Source organism: Anguilla anguilla, chromosome 1, assembly GCF_013347855.1.
Source record: "Anguilla anguilla isolate fAngAng1 chromosome 1, fAngAng1.pri, whole genome shotgun sequence".
Classification (NCBI taxonomy): domain Eukaryota; kingdom Metazoa; phylum Chordata; class Actinopteri; order Anguilliformes; family Anguillidae; genus Anguilla; species Anguilla anguilla.
This window is the reverse complement of record NC_049201.1, coordinates 70,000,759-70,015,922: the sequence shown is the minus strand read 5'-3', so window position 1 is coordinate 70,015,922 and position 15,164 is coordinate 70,000,759. Positions and strand designations below refer to the sequence as shown.

Here is a 15,164-nt window from a genome sequence, read left to right as displayed (position 1 = left end):
TTTGTGTGTGTGTGTGTGTATTTTAATGGTATCCACACTGCCTCATTTCCGTAAGTCTCAGACTTGTGTCTCAGCAAGGATGAAGGACAGCGTTGATTATTTGTGGGTATTCTGCATTTGTGTATGATCCAGTCTTTCTCTGCGTATGATCTGTCAGTCTTTATGCCAGTTTTTCTCATGAATCTCTCATCCTGTTTCTATCCTGTGTCTACTTCTTCTCTTTGTTCTATGTTTTTTGTCTGTCTTCCCTCCCTTGGTCCCACCTTCCTCTCTCTCTCTCTCTCTCTCTCTCTCTCTCTCTCTCCCTCCCTGAGCTGAACTGCCCATTGCCCAACACTGTTTTTCTACATCCTCTGATATGGCACCAACACAAGTTTCTGAAAAGAAGAGTTTTTCTCACATTCCTGTCTTTTTTGTGTTTTTCTGTACTGCACAACTCAGGACGTAGGGCTGATAATATGGTAAACACGAGGTAATGTTGCAATATCTTGCAAAACCTTCCCCCAGTGTGCTGGGATCATTGCACAGAAACAAAGAGGTATGCAAAAATGCAACTGGAATTAAGCAGTATCTGATCTGTAGACTGTTGCAGTTTTATGCTGATGGATTGGTTCTCTTACTACTTAGTTCTATCAAAGGTGTAAGAAATTTTCTTGTGTTTTTTCTTCGCTGCTAGCTGGGTAGACATGGCTAGGTACACACTATGTTTGCCTATGATTTCAGTTAAGCTGGAAATTCCTGAGGACGAGGAAGACGTTGTTCAGTGTACCTTTAGGATGGTGGAAAAGCTCTTAAGTCAAATGGAAGCGAGGTGTTGGATATTCGTAGTGTGTGTCTATGCCCCGAGCCCCCTCCTCTCTGACCACGCCCCCTTTCTGCCTGCCTGCAGCACGGAGGCGTTCAGTCCTGAGAGGGGTGCCAGGGAAGGAGCCACCAAGGTCATGATCGTGGTGACAGACGGGGAGTCACATGACGGGGAGGAGCTTCCTGAGGCCCTGGCAGAGTGTGAGAAGCGGAATATCACTCGATACGCCATTGCTGTGAGTGCCCACCGCCTCGACCTGACAGCACACTACTGTGCAGCGCAGACACTCAGCACACCCCTCCTACACAACGCTGTACAGCTCTGCCTTTCTGACACACAACACCCCACCTACACAACACTATGCAGCTCCTCTTGACTTACATACAACACGCCTCCTACACAACACTATACAACTCTACCCGACTTACATACAACACGCCTCCTACACAACACTATACAACTCTACCTGTCTTACACACAGCACACCCTACCTACACAACACTATCCAGCTCTACCTCACTGACACACAACACCGCACCTACACAACACTATACAACTCTACCCTTCTAATGCACAACACCCCACCTACACAACACTATCCAACTCTACCCGACTTACATACAACACACCCCACCTACACAATACTGTGCAACTCTACCTCACTGACACACAACACCCCACCTACACAATACTGTGCAACTCTACCTGTCTTACACACAGCACACCCCACCTACACAACACTATGCAGCTTTACCCCACTAACACAACACACCCCACCTACACAATACTGTGCAACTCTACCCCACCGACACACAACACACCCACCAAAAACAACACTATACAACTCTACCACAGTTACATACAACACACCCCACCTACACAACACAATAAAAGTCTACCCCATTGACACACAGCACCCAACCCATATCTGGAACAGTAAATAACTGGTAAGTTCTCTTATACACGTTTTTGATTTTCTTCCTTTATTTTTCTCTATCTCACTTGCCAGGCTTGTATACGGAGTTCCTCTGTAAATTGGGCTCTGTTTTATTTTATGGTAACACAGTTGGGTGGGTTGTTAATTCTCTAACTGTTGCTATGTGTCACTATGCCTAAGTGAGCTAAAATTACAGCCGTGCATTTTTGTATCAAAACCAACCTTCGCCATCTAGCACTGAATGTGACTGTCTGGGCTTTTTGAATCACCCCAGGACCTCATTAAAATGCCTCCTCTGTCCATAAACTGCTATTTAATTTAAGTACCACTATATGCTCTACATGTACACACACTACTTTAATCGCTGTGTATTCTCAGAAGATGCAGATTTAGGGCCTTTTCGTTATCTAACATATTTTATAGTATAATAAGCTTGCATAATAAGCCCATAGATTAACGATCAACTTGTTGTTTGGCTCTCTTGTGAACCCCTTGCTCTACACCTTAATTTGTGATGTGCCAAATAACCTCCCTCCCCTCCCTCTGACACTCTCTGAATGAACCCATCCAATCAACCTCCTCACACGAAACCTTGTGATCACCCCGTGGCACTAATTGGTCTCTCAATTGCACCTGTCACTTTTAATCCTCCAATGCTCCCTCCAATCCAATACCAAACACCTGTCCCGACTCCTCACAACCCCCACTGCAAATATAACCCCCCTGCTGTCCTCGAAACTGCCCTCCCGCTCGTGCCCCGCTGTCCCGTTCGACATCCTCCCCTGGCCCCGCCCACCGCTCCTCCAGTGGCCCCTGTCCCATCTGTGGGTGGACGGGGACCGGTCTCTGTATGACCTGTGGCCCTCCCTGAAAGACGGGGCGCGGGACCACGCCGAACCCCGAGAGGAGCGCCCGTCCCCGAGCCCCGGGCCCCACCGGAGCCGGAGCGGCGGAGGAGGACAGGGGGAAGAGGAGGAGAGGAGAAGAGGTGGAGGGAGGATGGCTATGGTAGACTCACAGTCCTCAGAAGAAGGGGTCCCCTCTGTGGTATGGAGCTGGGCGGGCTGGAGGCGAGGCAGCGCCTCTTGAGAAGGAGAGGAGACCGGGGAGTTTGGAAAAGGCAGAACTGATCTACCCAACCAAATTTAATCAGTTGGAATATATACACTGTAAAGCAAAAAAAATGAAGTTTATTTGAATGGGTTTTTTTTCCTCTTTTTAATTGAGCTCTAACAGCTTATTCCATTTTGTAAGTTCAGAGTCAGACTACTCAGTTAATTTGGAAACAGCACATTTGGGTTTTGCAGTGTAGAACTCCACCCTGTTTGTTTAAAGCTTCCGTGCTACCAGAGCAACCTCGGCCTGAGGCCGAGGCGGCGGGAGGGGGGCGCTGAAAGGTAATCTGACCTCCTTGTGGAGGTTTTCTCCCGCTTTTGTGTTCGGGCGGAGTGCGTTTTCCTTAAGAAACGGGCAGAACAAAAATAGCGCCCCGGGGAGAGGGGCGAAGAAAGCGCCTCGCCAAGCATGAAAGCGGGAGCCGCGTGCCCCCGCGGGGCCGGCTTCGTGTTTTAGGCATCAGCGTGCGAAAGGCGGAGACGTTTTACGGCCGTCGAGGGGGGCGCTGTGCGGAGGGACGGGGGGGAAATACGGCCCGAACCTTCACAAAGAGGACGGTCAGCGCCGCGGTTTATCTGCAGGGGTTTTAGGTGTTTCACGTTCCCCACGTGTGACTCCTCACAGCTCAGCAGCCTCGGGGGGTTTGGAAGCAGAGGTGCAGCGTCCGGGGGTCAGGCGATTGGATGATTAAAATGAACAAAAATATACAGGGGAGGGACTTTTACTTTCTGTGCCTGGATTTTCCCACCTCTGGTTGAGTGACATCTCAGAGTTTTTAAAGATGTCTTCATGTAGATAATTGCATTTCAGCTGCTGTTTTCCTGTTGAGAACAAATTCGGCAGTTGTGGTCAAAGTGAAATAGGAGAGGTTCTGGTTCCTGGCCGGTATATAGTTTTTGTTCTTGTCTCTCATCCCGTGCCTCACAGTGTGATTTATTTTCCCCTCTCGGACACTGTGGGGGTGCAGCTGGCCGGCTCTCTCCCTCCTTGTGACAGTGTGGGGGCGTTGTTTTGGACTCTGACATCACGGTGTTGTTTTCCATCCCAAGTCCTCTGAAGGATGTGCAAGTGCTCTTGCTTTGAGACCAGTATACTATTCAGTAAACTTCTCAATACAAATCACAATATGTTGTTTATCTCACGTAACAGTTTCAGATTTCACAAATAAATCGGTCTTGATATCATTGGTATGTGTAGTTTATTTCTGACAATGTAACGAGAACAGATTTTGTAACAAAAAATCTTGATATTACCATATATGGAGATCAAATATTTTGGACAATATGTTGGATCTCCATATATGGAAATATATCTGTTGCATAAATTTAATGCTATGCAGGTACTGTTGTTGTGAATGGCTTGTATAACAGCTACTGTTGTCTCACCTCACATCTTCTAACGCTATGGAGGTGCTGTTGCTCTGCGTTGTCAAGGTCCTGGGACACTATATCCGAAGGCAGCAGGACCCAGAGACCTTTATCAACGAGATCAAGTACATCGCCAGCGACCCCGACGAGAAGTTCTTCTTCAACGTGACGGACGAGGCGGCGCTCAACGACATCGTGGACGCGCTGGGGGACCGAATCTTCAGCCTGGAGGGTGAGGGAGGGAGGAAGGAAGGGGAGCCAGCCAACCCAAGTCTGATGGGAAAGAGGGAGGGAGGAAAGGAGGGAGGAAATGAGGAAGGAGGAGGGGTAGAGTGAAGGAGCAGTGTCGTGAGATCGGATACATGCAGGAAATATGGATGCCCACCTCGTGCCTGGTGGTGACAGAGGGGGCGCTGCACGATCACATCCGGTTTGAGCTGAACGGGGGGAGAAAGATGAAGAGAATGAGGGAGTGGACGGAGAGAGGAACAGGAGCTGCGGAGTGGTGCTAAAAGTGATGTTTCTGCATTGTCACAGGTACACTGGGCTACAACGAGAGCTCTTTCAAGATGGAGATGTCACAGATCGGGTTCTCCACACACATCATGGATGTGAGTCTGCTCGTGTCACATTCCTTTTGTCATGTGATCTCTCGTGTCTGTGATTCTCTTCCTGGTTTGGTCTTGCTGCTCACATTAAGCCCGGCTTTGCTCCCTGGCCTTCTGTCTGTCTCTGGTTTTAGGATGGGATCCTGTTTGGGATGGTGGGGGCATACGACTGGGACGGGGGGGTGCTGAAGGAGAGCAGCGAGGGGCGTATCATGCCCCCACGAGAGGCTTTCGAGAAGGAGTTTCCCCTGGAGCTGAAGAACCATGCTGCTTACCTGGGTATGACTGTGCACTTCTCTCCAAACACTGGGCTTTTACACACCCACCTGCACACTTTCTACACAGTCTGTGTGTGTGTGTATGCTTGTGTATATGTGTGCATGCGTGTGTGTGTATGTTTGTATGTGTGAGCGCTTGTGTGTGTGTGTGTGTGTTTGTATGTGTGAGTGCTTATGTGTGTTTGTATGTGTGAGCGCTTGTGTGTGTGTGTGTTTGTGTATATGTGTGCATGCGTGTGTGTGTGTGTTTGTATGTGTGAGCGCTTGTGTGTGTGTGTGTGTGTGTGTTTGTATGTGTGAGTGCTTGTGTGTGTGAGTGTGTGTGTGAATGTGTGTATGTGTGCGTGTGTGTGTATGTGTATGTGTAATAGACAGCTTGTGCTTGTCTGTTGCAGGTTACACCGTTTCTTCAGTAGTGGTAAAGCAGGGGAGAAGGCTGTACATCGCTGGAGCTCCACGCTTTAAGCACAAGGGCAAAGTGATCCTGTTTGACCTCAAGCCCAATGGAGACGTCATCATCACACAGGCCTTGAACGGAGAACAGGTCTGTCCTTCTTTTTTCAATCTGTCTGTCTGTCAGCCAGTCTGTCTGTCTGTCTGTATGTCAGTCTGTCTGTCTGTCAGCCTGTCTGTATGTCTGTCTGTCTGTCTGTCAGCCTGTCTGTCTGTCTGTCTGTCTGTCTGTCTGTCTGTCTGTCTGTCTGTATGTCTGTCTGTCTGTCTGTCTGTCAGCCTGTCTCTCTGTCTGTCTGTCTGTCTGTATGTCAGTCTGTATGTCAGCCTGTCTGTATGTCTGTCTGTCTGTCTGTCAGCCTGTCTGTATGTCTGTCTGTCTGTCAGCCTGTCTCTCTGTCTCTCTGTCTGTCTGTCTGTCTGTCTGTCTGTCTGTCTCTATGGACTGGCCTTTCTTTATTGCCTGTAACTGTATTTCAGTCAAGTCGGGCCCAGTACTCTTCCCCTCAGGTCATTTCCCTGACTCTGCATTTTGCTGTTCGGATCTGAGTCACTCGTGATGCTGTGCTGTAAATTCTGAATTCCCCTGCAGCCATTTTGAATGACGGTTTGAGTGCCCCGCTCTGTCGTAATGTGTCTACCATCCCTCTCCCCCCCGCAGATCGGCTCTTATTTCGGAAGCGAGGTGTGTGCGGTGGACGTGGACAAGGATGGGATGACGGACGTCCTTCTGGTGGCCGCGCCCATGTTCCTGGGGGCCGGAAACAAGGAGGCCGGACGGGTGTACGTGTACACCCTGAATAAGGTGCGGAGAAAGTCCGAAAATGGAGGGAAGGCGGTGTTGTTGGGCGTGTGTATCAGTGCACTTCCAAATTGGGAGGAGATCAGATCTGACAGTAGCCCTCCCAATTTTCATTGCCGTGACATCGCTTCCTGCCGTTCCTCTCTTCCCTTCCATTGACCTCTGACCCACCCCCTTTTTCCCCCTCTCTGTCTCAGGTGCTCTTCGTTGCCAACGGGACCCTGCAATCGCAGCGCAAGGCCCAGGACGCCAGGTTTGGCTACGCCATGGCGACAGCCCCCGACCTCAACCACGACGGCTACACCGACCTTCTGGTGGGCGCGCCGCTGGAGGACGGCCACCGGGGGGCGCTCTACATCTATCATGGACTGGGGAACAATATTATCCCTCTGTACAAGCAGGTATCTCTACGCTTGCTTAAGTAACAATTTAGCTGTTCATTCTGATGGAAAGATGGCAGCGTGCCAAAGTGCCACCGTACAGACAGAGGCAGGAGACTCAGGGAAACTGGTTGATTTTATGTGCATAAATGAGTAAAGCCAACACTCATCTGTTTTTACTGTTCTGTTTTCATTTTCTCTTTACTTTTCTTTATCTTTGTCCTCTCTTCCATCGCTCTCCCTCCCCCTCTCTCACTCCCACCTGCCTCTGTCTCTCTCTCTCTCTCTCTCTCCCTCTTTCCTTCCCCCTCCCTCTCTCTCCCTTGCTCTCTCTCCCATCCACACACTCTCTCTGCCTCTCTCTCTATTTTACCCTCCCCCTCTCTCTTTCTACCTCCCTCTCTCTCCCTCCCTTCTTCTCTCTCTCCTACTCCCACCCTGTCTCTCCCTCCCTCCCTCTCTCTCTCCCTCTCTCTCTCACTCTCTCCCTCCCTCCCTCCCCCCTCCCTCTCCCCCCCAGCGTATCTCAGGGCAGGCTCTGTCCCCGGGCCTGCAGTATTTCGGCCGGAGCGTGAGCGCGCTGTTGGACCTGGACGGGGACAGGCTGCTGGACCTGGCGGTGGGGGCGCAGGGGAGCGCCGTGCTGCTCAGGTAGCTGAGCGTGATTTAAAGCTCTCTTTCACTACCCAGCAGCCCCTCTGAGGAGTGGCTCAATGAGCCCATTTAAGGTGCTTATTAGGTGAATGAATCACACAGTAATTACTCAGCGGGGACCTGAAATCTTCTGACCTACAGTACAGCCCTGCAGAGACGGGACTGGGTGGCTCTGTCCGGAGCACCCCATTCATTAAATATGGCTTTTTCCATGATGATGTATATGGTGTTTAAAGGCAGCATGCCTGTATGTATCTCTCTGCTTTCTGTCCTCTTTTTCAGCAGAAATGTAACATTTGCTCCTGCACCTTGAAGAAAGGAGGGTGAACAGTCTGTGGCATTTCTCACGTGGTCTTTTTTTTCCCTCTCTTTCTCCATCCTCATCCCCCCTTTCCTGCGCCAGCTCTCGCGGCATCGTGCAGATCAACATGAGCCTGTCCTTCCAGCCGCACTCCATCAACGTAATCCAGAAGAACTGCCAGAGGGGGACGCGGGACTCGGCCTGCCTCAACGCCTCCGCCTGCTTCCTGGCCCTCTCCCGCTCCCCCGGCTCTCGCGGGACCCAGTTCGGTAACAGGCCCCGCTGTGTGTCCCCCCTCTGCGACTGCCCGCCTCTGTGCCCCTAACCCTCTGCGCTGTGTGCACTCCTCAGTGGGCTCTTCATTACGTTTGTCAGTGTCAGTCGGCTGTTCCTTACAACTGCCAGTGTCACAGTCCGCTCTTCTTCACAACTGCCGGGGTCACAGTCAGCTGTTCAGTGTGTCTACCAGTGTCAGTTGGCTGTTCCTTATAACTGCCAGTGTCACAGTCAGCTGTTCAGTGTCTGCCAGTGTCAGTTGGCTGTTCCTTACAACTGCCAGTGTCACAGTCAGCTGTTCAGTGTCTGCCAGTGTCACTGTCAGATGTTCCTTACAACTGCCAGTGTCACAGTCAGATGTTCCTTACAACTGCCAGTGTCACAGTCAGATGTTCCTTACAACTGCCAGTGTCACAGTCAACTCTTCCTTACTGTATGTCTACCAGTGGCACAGTGTTGCTTTTCCTGGAAATTTGTGGAAGGTGGAAAGTTCAGGGGTCAGAAAGTAAAAGTCCTGCCGTGTTTTTCTCCCACCCATGAACGTAGCCAGCTGATTTCTATGATTAGTTCAACCTCCTGGCTGAAGAACTGCGCTAATTAGCAAATCCAGGTGATTGGAACAAAAGTCTGGGGGGGATTTTTACATTCTGAAGCTGGATTTTCCTCCTCTGTTCTTTTGGCAACCATTGAGCGCATTGCAGATATCTTCATTAATATGGCTCTTTTGTTGGCCATGTTTTTTTGCCTACCCCGCATACAGTTTGCGTTCCCCACACATCACCTCTACCTGTGTGTCCTTCTTTAAGCGGTTTCCTCGTCCTGCCCCTCTCCCTCGCCCCTCCCTCTCAGAGCTGCAGGTGGGAGCCATGCTGGACGACAGGAAGCTGTCGGCGCGGGCGCTCTTCGACAACAACTCTCAGCGGCAGACGCTGGTCGGGGCGCGGGTGCGGGTTGGGGAGCTCGTCTGCCTCACGCTGCCCTTCCACGTGTTTGTGAGTCACGTGATCCACAGACACCACGCGCACATCACTTTACACCAGTGCTACTCAACTCCAGCTTGAGCACTACTGAACTGAGCCCTACTCAACTCCAGGGCCACTGTGTCTGCAGGTATTTGCTCCAACCATGTACTGCACGAAACCTGATTTCACTGGTTATTTAAACCTCCTTGGTCCAGGAAGTAAGGTCATTACTGAAATCTGGTGGTGTAGCACATAGGTGGAGCAAATACCTGCAGACACTGTGGCCCACAGTACCTGGAATTGAGAAGCCCTGCTTTACACAACACTCATGGTGCACAGAAATAGCAGGAACTCATAATGCATTATAATTCATTCTTCAATACATGTTTCCTCTTTGGCCTGTATTTAGTTCATTAAAGAAACGTACGTAATAAAGCAGGGTTCTGTGGATATGCTACTAGGTGTAAGGCACTCTTTCCCCGGCAGGACACAGCGGACTACATCAGGCCCATTGGCTTCTCCCTGCGCTTCAAGATCAACGACACAGAGAGCGGTCCGGTGCTGGACGAGGGCTGGCCCACCACGCTCAAGAAATTTGTGAGTCGAACCTCCCGCCCATCCTCTTGAAAAAAACTCCACGTCTCATTTTAAAACCAATAAAGCAGCTCTTTGCTCCTCTTGCTCTCCTTCTGTCTGCACCTCCAGATCCCTTTCTTTAAGGACTGCGGAGAGGATGACGTGTGTGTGACAGACCTTGTGCTTCAAGCAAGCATGGACATCTCTGGGACAAGGTGAACCGTCGAAACAGCACGGTTCCCACAACTGCCTTATCCGAGCTTTGAGAGCAAACATGGCTTCATGAAGGAAATCCCCTTAATCTCGTAATCACATGCCTTACAGGCCTCTTCAGTACCCCCCACACACATACACATGTGGCTACCGATGGTCCAGCTGATCCCCCTTTTTTGGAGGGTTTATATATGGCTTTTGTTAAACACCCCGAGTGAGCGGAGGGTGTAAAACCACAGCGCGTTCGCAGTAACGTTCTGGCTCCTCCCCCTGACAGACAGCAGCCCTACGTGATCCGCAGCTCCCGCCGGCGGCTGGCGGTGGAGGTGCAGCTGCACAACCGCCTGGAGAACGCTTACAACACCAGCCTGACCCTGCAGTACTCCCGCAACCTGCACTTCTCCAGCCTCAGCATCCGGGTACTGCCTGCGCTACTGTAAACACTGTTACAGCTCTCATTCCGTTACTGTAAACACTGTTACTGCTCTCATTCTATTACTGTAAACACTCTTACTGTTCTCACTTCTGTTACTGTGAATACTGTTACTGCTCTCATTCTGTTACTGTAAACACTGTTACTGCTCTCATTCTATTACTGTAAACACTCTTACTGTTCTCACTTCTGTTACTGTAAACACTGTCACAGCTCTCATTCCGTTACCATAAACACTCTTACTGTTCTCACTTCTGTTACTGTAAACACTGTCACAGCTCTCATTCCGTTACTGTAAACACTGTTACAGCTCTCATTCCGTTACTGTAAACACTGTTACAGCTCTCATTCCGTTACTGTAAACACTGTCACAGCTCTCATTCCGTTACTGTAAACACTGTTACAGCTCTCATTCCGTTACTGTAAACACTGTCACAGCTCTCATTCCGTTACTGTAAACACTGTTACAGCTCTCATTCCGTTACTGTAAACACTGTCACAGCTCTCATTCCGTTACTGTAAACACTGTTACAGCTCTCATTCCGTTACTGTAAACACTGTTACAGCTCTCACTTCTGTTACTGTGAATACTGTTACTGCTCTCATTCTGTTACTGTAAACACTGTGACTGCTCTCATTCCATTACCCTAAACACTATTACTGTTCTCACTTCTGTTACTGTGAATACTGTTACTGCTCTCATTCTGTTACTGTAAACACTCTTACTGTTCTCACTTCTGTTACTGTGAATACTGTTACTGCTCTCATTCTGTTACTGTAAACACTCTTACTGTTCTCACTTCTGTTACTGTGAATACTGTTACAGCTCTCATTCCTTTACTGTAAACACTGTTACAGCTCTCATTCCTTTACTGTAAACACTGTTACAGCTCTCATTCCATTACCCTAAACACTCTTACTGTTCTCACTTCTGTTAGTGTGAATACTGTTACAGCTCTCATTCTGTGACTGTAAACACTATTACTGTTCTCATTTCTGTTACTGTGAATACTGTTACTGCTCTCATTCTGTTACTGTAAACACTCTTACTATCCTCATTTCTGTTACTGTGAATACTGTTACTGCTCTCATTCTGTTACTGTAAACACTGTGACTGCTCTCTTTCTCTTACTGTGAATACTGTTAATGTTCTCAATTCTGTTACTGTAAACACTATTACTGTTCTCACTTTTGTTACTGTGAATATTGTTACTGCTCTTAATTCTGTTACTTTAAATGCTGTTACAGCTCTCATTCTGTTGCTTTAAGAGCTGTTACTGCTGTCAGTTCTGTTACTATACTGTAAAAGTTGTAACAGCTGCCAGTGATCTCTTTCTGTAACTGCTGCTACACCTGTAACAGCTTTTACTAGCTTTGCGCAATTTGCAGTCATAACCAGGACAAAATGTCTTCTGAATGATGTTCCGTCTTCCTCTCTTTGAACGGAATCTTGTCTCTCTCCGCAGGAAGACTCCCAGTTTAAGATCGAGTGCACCGCTGTCGGCGCAAACAGCCACTCGTGTAACGTCAGCTACCCCGTCTTCCGCTCCCAGTCCAAGGTCCGCCCCGCCGCGCCGCGCCCTCCCCATGCGACGCCCCTGTCCTCCCCGACTGTGGTCACGTGACTCTGAGAAAGCCCGTGTTCTGTCCCTGCAGGTCAAATTCATGCTGGAGTTTGAGTATAGCTGCACCTCCCTGCACAACAAGGTTCAGATGAAGCTCATAGCTGCCAGGTAGCACAGCGTTCCCACACGCAGGGATATGATATACACGCACACACTGTGAATGTGCGGTGGACTGACACAGCACAGATGCACACAGATACAAAATAAACAGACATCAATCACTTAGTTAAATTGTGCACATAGACACCATTCACTTAAGCAACATAAACATAGGTACGATTCACATAGACCCAACAAAAACACAGGGGAGCAGCATGCTGATTTGTGACTCATTTAAACATATGCTACTTTTTTTTTTGCAACTTTATCAGCATTTTTACTGACTGCCAAAGCCAGAAATATCATATAATCTAAAAAGGTGGTAATGACACAGTTTTGTACAGTCTAAACATAACTGCATGCTTTATGACAATCAGATTGGCTTTCAGCAATAGCTGAATAACATAAACAGACATTACTTCCCTGCTGATCAATGTGTGTGTGTATGTGTTATGTGCGTGTGTGTGTGTATCTGTGTTATGTGTGTGTGTGTCTGTATAATATGTGTGTGTGTGTATCTGTGGGTGTGTGTGTGTGTGTGTGTGTCTGTGTTGTGTGTGTGTGTGTGTGTGTCTTGCAGTGACAGTGTGGAGAGGGAGAGCACATTACAGGACAACAGCGTTCACCTGCAGAGTGTTGTACAGTATGAGCCTGACCTTTTCATTTCCAGGTGAGAGGCTGCTCTTTCTCACTCTCCCTCTTGTGCTCTTCAATTATAATGGGACATTTTGCATCACTGTGGTAAATCCTTGCTTGCTTATTTGCATAATTTCTTTCCTTCACTCTCTGAAGCTCAGCTCTTGCTTTCTCTCCCCTTCTCATAGCGAATCCAATCTGAACCGGTACGAAGTCCACCCGACCCGGACCGTGTCTGAGGGAACTGGACCGGAGTTCTACACCAACTTCAGGGTACCGATGGTTCTGTGTGCTGAGAAAAACGAACCTCTCCGAGTCTTACACGCCGTTGTTTGTAACGGACGTGTCTGTACTCCCGTGCCGATGGCGAGGCTATGGGACGTGGTCCTGGCTGTGTTACTGACGAGCCTGTGTGTTCTTCAGCTGCAGAACCTGGGCTGTTACTCGGTCAGCAACCTGGAGCTCAGGGTCCTCCTGCCCGCCGTGGCGTCTGGAGACAGGGTCTTCATGTTAGTCACCGACGCCAGCTCACACAACGTGAGTGCAGCTGCTGTGTTTCTGATGGGGAGTGAGTGTGTGTGTGCGTGAGGGTGTGTGTGTGTGTGTGTGTGTGCGTGTACAGTATGATTGTGTGTGTGTGTATGTGTGTGTGTCTATCCCCTGTTCAGCGCTGGGTAGCGGTGGATCAGGAAGCCTCTGAGCTGTGCTATGAGCCGTGTGCTGTGTGAATGGTGAGATAGAAGGCGCAGCCGCAGCGCAGATGGGCAGGATGTGAATCGGCGGGTAGCGGTCCCGTGTGCTGTGTGAATGGTGAGATAGAAGGCGCAGCCGCAGCGCAGATGGGCAGGATGTGAATCGGCGGGTCGCGGTCCCGTGTGCTGTGTGTTCGGCAGGCCTCGGGGGTGAACTGCAGCGTGCTGAGTGACCTTCCCCAGCTGAAGAGCGCGCAGAGAGACGTCCGTCCCCTTCACCCCGAAGACATGCAGCAGATGGACCAGCTGGTGAGACGAACGCGAGACGCATTCTCAGTGCACCGCCGACGTATTCGCTCACATTCATTAGCATTTTCACTGTCGCCTGTCTCTTTGGTTCAAAGCTGTACGCCTCCGGGAAAAAGCAAACAGTAGAATTTACACTTAGATGCCAGGAAACGTAAAAAGTGAAAATTAAAAAACAGATTACCCGTGCATATTTGTCGTCAGCCTTCATCCAGATGAGCCAGTCACAGTCAGATAATCTCCTGGAGCTGAAGACTGTGAGATCGTTCATTTACAGCGTTCTATTCTGAGGGCTAGCCTTGCCCGGCGCTGGCCGTCAGTAAATCACACAGGATGTGACCTCATGCGGGCTTGGCTCACCGCTCTGCGGTCCGCCCCGTCTCTTGTGTGCGCAGAACTGCAGCAGGGCGTGGTGCGTGGAGGTGCTGTGCCAGGTCCGGCAGCTGCTCCGGGGCCAGGAGGCCCTCGTTCGCATCACCCGGAGGGTTCAGGACCACTTCTTCAGACAGGTGAGGAGAGGGGGAGGGGAGGGGGGCCCAGGAGGAGACAAGCACAGACCTAGACTTGTGTACAGCCAGCCATAGACCATAAACACTATTTCTGAATCAGACACCATGCAGGGCTGTAACTACTTTGGTGGGTACTTGGTTAGTGCATTGACAACATAGTGTGGTAAAACACTTACAAAATAGTACATAAAACTTTTTAAAAGTATACTCACATACATCAAGTTTAATTTTAATGTAAAAAATATCATTTAAAGTTTTTATTTTTAAGTACTTTATAAAACTTATTTAGCCAAATTTAATTATACTTAAGTATTTCCTGGAACTATTCTTTAAGTATACCATTTATGGACTACTGCACTTTGTATCTTAAATTGGCATACTTTAAGTATACTTTACACCATGATCTCTGTTTATTTTTGGAAAGTAAGGTGAAAGTGCACTTTAAGTGTACTACCTGGATTCAGTTCAGAAAAAAAGTGAACTTAAATCATAATTTTATAAACTATTTTTTTTATAAGGGAACTCTGGTGCTGTCATTAGTTTGGGAGCTACTCTGTCGGTCCAGTCCCTGGGAGAGAGCGAGCGAGGGCACGGTTTCTGGGGATGAGACGCTTGGTTGCGCTCAGTAATTTTTCATAAACAAAACACAACTGAGATCGACACCACACAAACATTCTGCATCACGGCAAAACAACAAGCCTCTGTAGTGCCATGATTTCGACAACAACAACGCAGCGTCTGCAGTCCAGATGCTGCCTAATTAACACCACGGTTGTGTTGAGGATTTGCGCTGTGAAACACTGTGTCCCTGTCAGGCCAAGTTCAAAGCAGTCAGGATCGTGAGCGCCTACAGCCTCGGTGTGCTGGAGTCCAACCTGGTCACGCTTGGCAACAGCGTCATCTGGGGGGAGGTGAGAGAACTGCCCCGACTACCATGAGTGTAAATGCAATGCGTGTATCTTGCAGGGAGAGTGTGACAGACATTCAGTGCCCAGTCTTTCTTCCCCGCTTTAAGTAGACAGAGCTGTGTTTTTGAGGATTGTTTAGACTGTTAATAACACGTGTGTACTCTGAGAGTCAGAGTGGCAGCATGCCCCTCACGGCGTCGCTCTGTCCCCTCCCCCCGCCCCGCCCCG

At 49.2% G+C, this 15,164-nt stretch overlaps 1 protein-coding gene across 1 annotated transcript in view; it reads left to right on the top strand.

Annotated features, from left to right (window-relative positions):
• The window catches only part of itga10 (integrin, alpha 10), a 32,770-nt gene that overhangs the window by 16,462 nt on the left and 1,144 nt on the right, over window positions 1–15,164 (top strand). The window contains exons 8-28 of the mRNA XM_035429793.1: window positions 890–1,040; window positions 4,292–4,457; window positions 4,763–4,836; window positions 4,968–5,112; window positions 5,507–5,655; window positions 6,226–6,369; window positions 6,564–6,767; window positions 7,267–7,397; window positions 7,804–7,970; window positions 8,827–8,969; window positions 9,426–9,536; window positions 9,645–9,730; window positions 10,006–10,147; window positions 11,628–11,720; window positions 11,818–11,894; window positions 12,466–12,555; window positions 12,710–12,794; window positions 12,945–13,058; window positions 13,415–13,522; window positions 13,915–14,028; window positions 14,844–14,939. Coding sequence (XP_035285684.1) covers window positions 890–1,040; window positions 4,292–4,457; window positions 4,763–4,836; window positions 4,968–5,112; window positions 5,507–5,655; window positions 6,226–6,369; window positions 6,564–6,767; window positions 7,267–7,397; window positions 7,804–7,970; window positions 8,827–8,969; window positions 9,426–9,536; window positions 9,645–9,730; window positions 10,006–10,147; window positions 11,628–11,720; window positions 11,818–11,894; window positions 12,466–12,555; window positions 12,710–12,794; window positions 12,945–13,058; window positions 13,415–13,522; window positions 13,915–14,028; window positions 14,844–14,939 — 2,590 coding nt within the window. The remainder of the gene's footprint in view (window positions 1–889; window positions 1,041–4,291; window positions 4,458–4,762; window positions 4,837–4,967; window positions 5,113–5,506; window positions 5,656–6,225; window positions 6,370–6,563; window positions 6,768–7,266; window positions 7,398–7,803; window positions 7,971–8,826; window positions 8,970–9,425; window positions 9,537–9,644; window positions 9,731–10,005; window positions 10,148–11,627; window positions 11,721–11,817; window positions 11,895–12,465; window positions 12,556–12,709; window positions 12,795–12,944; window positions 13,059–13,414; window positions 13,523–13,914; window positions 14,029–14,843; window positions 14,940–15,164) is intronic.